This window comes from Strix uralensis, chromosome 1 (genome assembly GCF_047716275.1).
Source record: "Strix uralensis isolate ZFMK-TIS-50842 chromosome 1, bStrUra1, whole genome shotgun sequence".
Lineage (NCBI taxonomy): Eukaryota > Metazoa > Chordata > Aves > Strigiformes > Strigidae > Strix > Strix uralensis.
The window spans coordinates 21,825,631-21,833,118 of record NC_133972.1 but is presented as its reverse complement, the minus strand read 5'-3'; the positions used below and the strand labels follow the sequence as shown (position 1 = coordinate 21,833,118).

The 7,488-nt window shown below is 44.1% G+C and overlaps 1 protein-coding gene across 2 annotated transcripts; it reads right to left on the bottom strand.

The window, feature by feature from the left end:
* Nucleotides 1-702: 702 nt before the first annotated feature.
* Nucleotides 703-6,823, bottom strand: EIF1B (eukaryotic translation initiation factor 1B). 2 transcript variants are annotated; one of them, XM_074859125.1, is made up of 5 exons: nucleotides 6,752-6,823; nucleotides 6,457-6,655; nucleotides 3,983-4,146; nucleotides 3,187-3,288; nucleotides 703-2,619 (listed from the first exon to the last, which is right to left on the bottom strand). In XM_074859125.1, the coding sequence occupies exons 2-5, from the start codon at nucleotides 6,485-6,487 to the stop codon at nucleotides 2,575-2,577; spliced, it is 342 nt and encodes a 113-aa protein (XP_074715226.1). In that variant the 5' UTR covers nucleotides 6,488-6,655; nucleotides 6,752-6,823; the 3' UTR covers nucleotides 703-2,574. The 2 variants fall into 2 exon arrangements, with proteins under 2 accessions (XP_074715226.1, XP_074715217.1); XM_074859116.1 differs by having other exon boundaries at nucleotides 6,457-6,801.
* Between the last annotated feature and the right edge of the window lie 665 nt (nucleotides 6,824-7,488).

Below are 7,488 nucleotides of genomic sequence, written 5' to 3'. Positions count from 1 at the left end.
TTTGACAAAGAAGTTTCAGCATAAGATGATAAACCATGAAATTGTTAAGCCTTTCCTCTATAACATGCAAAGAGGATTGGGCTTGTAGCATGGCTAGTTACAATCTTATCCAGACATGGTTATAGTTTAAAACACTTCAAGGACAAAAATTTCTTTTTTCCTTCTAGAAAGACTGTTTGTTGCCACAATAAATCTCATCTATTTGAACTGCAAATGTGTTACTTCTTATTCCCTCTCCTTTAATCTTGCCCTTCAAAGGTCAAAACACAAGCAGTTCCACCAGAGCATAAAAACCAAGACACCTATCAAATGCAACGTGTCTCCTATCAGAAATTACTTTTAAATGAGGAGGAAGAAAACAAAGGTTTTTCTTATTTATTCCAAGCAGAATGACTATGGAGACATGACTCATGCTTAGGTAGTAAAAGTTAATGGAATGCCATCTGAAATGAAGACTGACTCAGTAACACATGAGACTTGCTAATCATTTGTTAATCTCCAATTCAAGAACCACTAGAAGTACTCAAGTAATACCAGTGAAACAGGAGAGAATACTGCTTGTTTTTCCTCTTGGGCAGGAGAACAGGCTTTAAATGAGAACGTTGGGTTTTCTGGCATTTGATAAAATGGAAATCACTAAGTGCTATGTACCCCCCCAAAGGATTAATTACTTTAGCATCTATGAAACAGGACTAGGTAAACTTGCAGTACAAGAATTTTATTCTGCTATGTGCAAGGTTTGCATAACACTTATTTTTTGGATTTTCATTCTGTGTGCTGGTATTTCATGTTTTGCAGCAGGCATTCCCTCCTCCTCCTCTTGAACACATTATACCTTAACAGTATACAATCTTTTGCAATGTCCTTTCTCTGGAACAGTTAAGGTCTGTAACACCAGGCAGAATTTCTGGAGACTGAGAGACTGGACACTGGATTCTTACAGGTGGAATTGTCTAGACCAGACAGAGAAAGAAATTGTCATATGAATGCTCTAGAGTGCTCCCTTCATTGTTGCTAGTGCCATAAAGGTTCATATCTGAATTCAGAATTTCCTCCCCCTGCCCCCCCCCAAAAGGTTCAAATGAGTTAAATTGAGCATTGCTGTTTAAAAAGTCAAGTCTGAACAGGAAACCAAGTATAGGCACAGGTGATATTAAGTAATATAGGTTTGCCTATTATTGATATTTACTTAGTCAGATTTTTTTTTTTTCTGAATAAGTTATTAGTAAGTCTTAGCAGCAAAGAAATGCCTCTTTCTTCCTTTCCAGAGAATACATATTACCAGAAGTTTTTTTAACATTTAACACTATTCTATGGTTTCCCAGCTCAGCATGTTTTAAATTGTTTCAGAGAAAATTTCCATGTCCATCTCACAAGATAAGATCTGCCTGTTTCACCAAATAAAGTAATTTCATTCTGTAAAGAGACCTGTCTTAAAAGCAGAATACCAAATGTCTACAGCTAACTAAAACTAGATGAAAAACATGGTGGAACAAACCTATTTTAACAATTACAACTTTAGATAACACTGAATGGTCTGCTAGAAAAGTAGACTAAATCAGCTTTCTGTAGTAACACCCAAACCCCACTACAAACCCTGCAATATTAACTGTTAATCACAGCAAAACTTTCTATACCTGGAAAGAAAAAGGTTAGTGTAGAGCCTGTTCCCATCCTTACTTCTGCAGCTAACACTACCAGCTAATTAAAGCGCTTTGCTCGCCAACATTAAATGCACAGTCATAGCAGAAACCAGCTCGGTGTCTTTCCCCTTCACTCAGTGACAGAAGAGATACAAAATCCCATGCACTTCCTTCAAATGTTTTGGGGGTACTATGTAAGACCTAGATGTTTAGCACGGTCTCAGTAATAGCAGCCTCGAGGAGTTCAGCTTATTTTAGTCCTACTATGCTTAACGCTAATACTTCATAGAGTCACTGCAGTAAATTTTAGAGAAGATCCAGTTACTTACTCAGCAAACAATTTATGTCTTATGATGCTGCTACTAAGACACACCTACACAAAAGACTTTAAAGCTCTAGTCTTACAGCTACAGGGTAAGATCACATCAAGCTAATCTACTGATTAATTAGCTAATACTTCATCATGTAGATTTTCCAGTTTATTCAATCAGCAGCGAGCTACACCTGCCACAAAAGTTTAGCCATTCTTTAGTAAGGCTGCTATGCCAGTTTAAAACTTAAGCTAAAGCATTTCAGATATCTCAGAAAACATATGAATAAACTTTTATTTTTAAGCAACAACACACGCTATTTTAATACAACCCACACATTTAAGTCAGGTGGAGAGTACTAAACTGAACAATCAGCGCTAAAACATTTCCATTGGAAATGTGTTAAAGTTCACACGTGTCTTCATTACCACCTTACTGAAGTTTTCTTATGTGTTTCTAGTCTACACACCACATGTTTCACACAGGCATGCAAATCTGAATCAAATTTTAAATGTTCAGGCAACAGGGAAGTCCATTCACTGCAAAGATTCATTTTTCACAGAAGAGCCAGGCTAGGTAAGACCAAATACTGCAGGATTCTTCATGAAAGTACAGGTATTTTAGAAACCATGAACTTTCAGTTGTTCTTCCTTGACAATGCCAATCTAAAGGAGAAAAGCAACATGTTTCAGTAAAGCTTACATGCTAGGGATATTACAGTGATATCAAGTTACCACAAACTTACACTTTGATTAAGGAAACTGCAATACAGTAACATACCCAATAAAGTATTTTCTACTTTCCAGAATGCTTCTGGGCCAAGCAGAATAATTTACACAAAAAAGAAAATCTTATCAGACATCTGACTTATTCTGTGGTCCTAACACTTACTCTTTGACAGTGTAACATCTGTGCATCATGATTTGCATCAGTAAGCCTCTTTCCTCTACAGTCTCAAAATTACGGTTTGTATCAAGCACTTGATTTTACAAACGAAGAACTCGAGTTGCACTGCCAGAGAACAAGTGGTGTGTTGTAGCAGGGTAAATGCCTTCCACGGTGCTTTGATTCTTACCAGAGGTTTACTCTCATTCTGAAAGTGTCATTTTACTTTTTGGCTGAAAATACAAAGGAACTACAGTGGACATCTTTAGCTGGTTAATTAACATCAGTGCCACCTGTCACTCTATTGCTTCCAGAGCGGTTTTAGATATTTATCTGCAGATCCTCACCTCCAAGAGGAATTGGCAAATGTTCTTCCTCTGGTCACCTTGAAGCTGGATAACTTCACCGTATTCAGGATGTTCGATCACAGTACCATTACAAGCAAATTTCTGGAGAGAAACATTCATCATATTGTAAGACGTCTGATGTACATTATGATTTTGCTTAGTAAGTCTTTTCAGCAGAATTTTGTCACAGAAACTGCTTACTAAATTCTGATGCCAAGCAAGGCAATGACTAGATCTATTTTACGCTGGTTTTGAGAGCAAATGGAATATATCTGTTGATGCATAGAGACACAAACTAAGCTGCTGATGGTAAATTCAGACCAAGACAGCTACTGTGCAGAAGGAACAGCCCAACATTCATTGCAAGAATGGAAAACAAAGTCATAAAATACAGCCTTTCAACACCACACTATTTTAAAATAAATATTTTCATCCTGGTAAAACTCAGTATCTCTATTTTCAATAACAACCCAGCTATGAGAGAAGCAGAAATGCAAAAACAGTTCTACTTTAAACTGATTTTATTCTTCACATCAACAAAGCCAGGTATCTGTGAAATTTTAATGAAACATTCAGGAAATATTCTTTATAGGAAAGAAACAATTAACTTTTTAGCAAAAATCAGTGTCACTAGACACCGATAGGAATTTTGAGAAAGACAGGGAAAGGAATCAACGTGAGTATGAATATGATGTGCACTAGCAAGAATGAAATAAAACAAATATTCTGTTACTTAGTATTAAAAGCTATCAAACTCCTTTATATAGTATCTTTACTATCAAATCAGCAACTTCACCTTTTTGAAAGCTTTCACAAGTTTCTTCTTGTCATAATCATCTGCAATTCCCTGAACAGTTGTTAGTGTCTTTCTTCCGTTTCGTTGCTGGATCCTTATATGAATGTAATCCTCAGTCCCCGCCGGGAGTAAGTCGTCACCCTTTGTTGCATCAGCAAAGGGGTCTGCAGGAGGAAAAAGGTTCATGTAATTCCCACAAAGGAAAACACTCAAGCTCAAAACTAACAGGTAAGTTCCTCACTTCCCCTAAATAAAGCTCTTTGTGAAAATCTTGCCATTTCCTCCCTGTTTAAAAATACAGTTGAAATCAAGAGTACTTTTTTCTACAGCTGTATTAAGTCTCACTAGTCTACTAAGTCAGCATAGCGCTCTCAACCATCAGGCATCCAGTTTCTTCAATGCCTTCCTGGATATAAACAATTTTCAGCTACAGTATCAACTTCACTATTTCTTGCAAACGGTAACTCAATCCTGAAGCTCTGAACATGAAAACATGGTTCCGAGAGAACATCAAGTGCATGTAAGTTCTAGACAGCCACATGCATTTTAAGAGAAATATAGAAGTAGTATCTTTTATCAGATCGACTGAGAAGTACAGACAAGTAACATAGCTCTTGTACATACACTCCTTTACAGGTTCAAAACGTAAGTCTTACACCATGACAGCTACCACACTACCAGCATTTTAAGGCTACTAATGTAAACAAAATACCACGACACTAACAGATGTAAGAGGCTGTAAACCAGCACCCCTCTGCCAGAGTCAGTAGCTTTAGACAAGAATTGTAACAAAATTCATTTAGGCTTTGACTATAGAAAGTTCAATTCTCAAATTCTTCCAAACAGGTGAAACAGGAAGGCATTTAGGAAGACGGGTTTGCAGGTTATACTTCTTATTCTCTGTTCTCCACAAAAACATACTTAACACTCTGTCAAGAAATTTGATAGCCCTACAAGTTTCCTAATCAGTAGCTCCAAATAAATCTTGAAGCATGAAGTGCTTTAAGTATTATTTTTTTAAAATGAAATTATTTTTTTAAAATGAATCACAAGTAATTTTTTTGTACTAATCAGAATCATAATGAAGAGTCCAATCTTCAGAAAGTGTACGTTCAACACCCATGCAAGCTACAATTTCCCAAACCTTCATCCAAAACTCAAATCTAAAAACACTGATCAAGTTTTGCCATCCACTCAAAACAAATGCTGCAGAAGAATAAAACTTCAGCAGAAATAGGAACAGAAGTAGTTCAGCTGCAGACAGACTGACCCTTGTAGAAACAAGAATGACAAGAACACTGAAGGCACTGAAAGCATCATGAGGATGCAAGCACCACAGGAAAGAAGTAGAGCACTAGGCAGCTTGACAGGCTTAATTTCTACTAAGGCATTTGTTAAAACATGCTGAATTTCACTGTGCCCCACAGCTTATGGGGCAAACACTAACAGAAAATTTCAGTCAAAGAAAAGGTGAAATAAAAAGGGGGCTTGGGCACGAAGATCACTTGGCAGTTTAGGATTCTAGGTTGGAGGTGAGCCAGGGCTGTAGGTGTTAACACTGGATCACTTCAAACAAATCCTTTGGGCAGCACCTTCCCAAACACAGGGTCAGCTCCCAAATCCTTATTAACATAACCTTCTCATAGGGCTTATATTTGCAGAGGATTAAAGGCAAAGCTGAGACCAAAAGCCTGACAACATTATCCAATAAAGTGTTAACTTGCTCACTTCTGTGCCTATAGATACTGAAGGTGGAGAACCACGGCCCAGCAGGGTAAACTCCCCTGCTAATACAAGAGAAACGACCTACCATCTGTACAGCTCAATCTATAGAAACAATCCTCTTTGCAGGGCATATAGCAGGTTTTGGGATATTGGTAAGGATAAGATCAGGCGGCAAATCCAGAAGCAATCAGAACTGAGATTATTGCCTTCCTTAGCAGAGGATACAAACCCTAGTCTCCCCTCCACCCACAAAGATTACAACTTTGGGACTGCAGAGTTGGCAGAAAAGACCGGTTTGGGGTGCTACCAGACACTGAGGCAAACAGCGCAGCTGTCAGAGCACAGTACATGGCAGCACCTCCTGCGGGAGCGGAAAGGGAGCGAACAGAGAGGGAGACGAGCCTCCCACCCGACGTGTCTCCGCCGCGCAAGCAGCGCACGCCCCGAGGCCGGCGCCGCCGGAGGACAGGGACGAGCAGGCAGGGCTGCCTGTGCCGAGCGCGGCGGGCAGCGCCGGCGCCGGCGACACCCGCTCAGCAGCGGCCTCAATGTCACCGCGGGGGCACCGAGACGCACACCGCGGCGGGGCCCTGGGGACAGCGGCGGCGGCAGCAGGGCCAGCGGGCCGAGGACGGGGTCGCGGGGGCAGCCACGGACCCGGGGCGGAGGGGGGGGTGCCGAGGGGGTGACTGTGGGGTTCCCTGCGGCACGAGGGGGTGGCGGGGTGCCCGGCGGGTGGCGGCTCTTACCGAAGGATTGGAGGTTCTGGATAGATGACATGCGACTCTGCGGCGAGAGGCTGGGGCAGCGGGGAAAAGGCCGCGGCTGGGTCCGCTCGGGTCACGTCTCCGGCTCCGCAGTGCCGGCGGGGGCGGGGAGGGGAGGGAGCGGGGAGGGAGGGGAGGAAGCGAGGGGAGGGGTAACAAAAGCAGAGGGAGGGAGGTGAGCCTGAGAAGGAAGGAACGGGGAGAGAGATTAAAACGAGTGAAAGGAGGAGGAAGCGCAAAGGGAAATAAGAAGGGGTGGGAGCGCGCTGCCCCTCACCCGCGGAACCCCCGGGACACCGCCCCACGCTACCGCTAACGGGCAGCAGCCGCCGGTTTTCCTCATAAAATGGCGGCTCGCCCGGACCGCGCCAGGCACGTGATGGCCGCCGCCGCCCCCGTGCCGCCCCACGGGAAGGAGAGTCCCCGCGGCCATGGAGCGCGGAGCGTCGCTCCGGGCCCAAGGACTACAGGGCCCAGAGCGCACCGGGCCGGGCCGGGGAGCAGGTGGCGGGGCGCGGGCGCTGCTGCGGGGTCGGGCCGTGTGTTCGCACATCCCCGCCTGCTCAGGAAGGAGCCCGGCTCCCCACAGGAGGGGCCCCGAAAGCAGCGCTGGCGGGTGGCTGAAGCCCCGCGTTCTCCACGCTGCCCGCCCTCAGGGGCGGCGCAGGCCCCGCTGGGTGACCCCCGCGGAGGTCCCCTCCATGCTCCCGTGCCTTTGGCTTGGGTGGTGCCGTTCCCTGGGCTCCCTCTGTTTCCAAGCTCGCTGCTGGACTGACACTTCAAGCTGATCTGAAACTGGGAGAGTGCTTCCCCTTCCCCGCTCAAACATGTCGGAAAACCCCTCCCTCAGGCCTACCTCGCTGGACAAAATGATGCTTAACACAAAGAAATACACTGAAGGAGCCAGTTAGCACCCCACAAACTGGCCGTGTCCCCTGCTTTGCCTGCTCACTCTCCCTTTCGGGTGGGCACTGCCAGCGAGGCGGAGCTGCCGCGTTCCCCGCACCCCGAGGT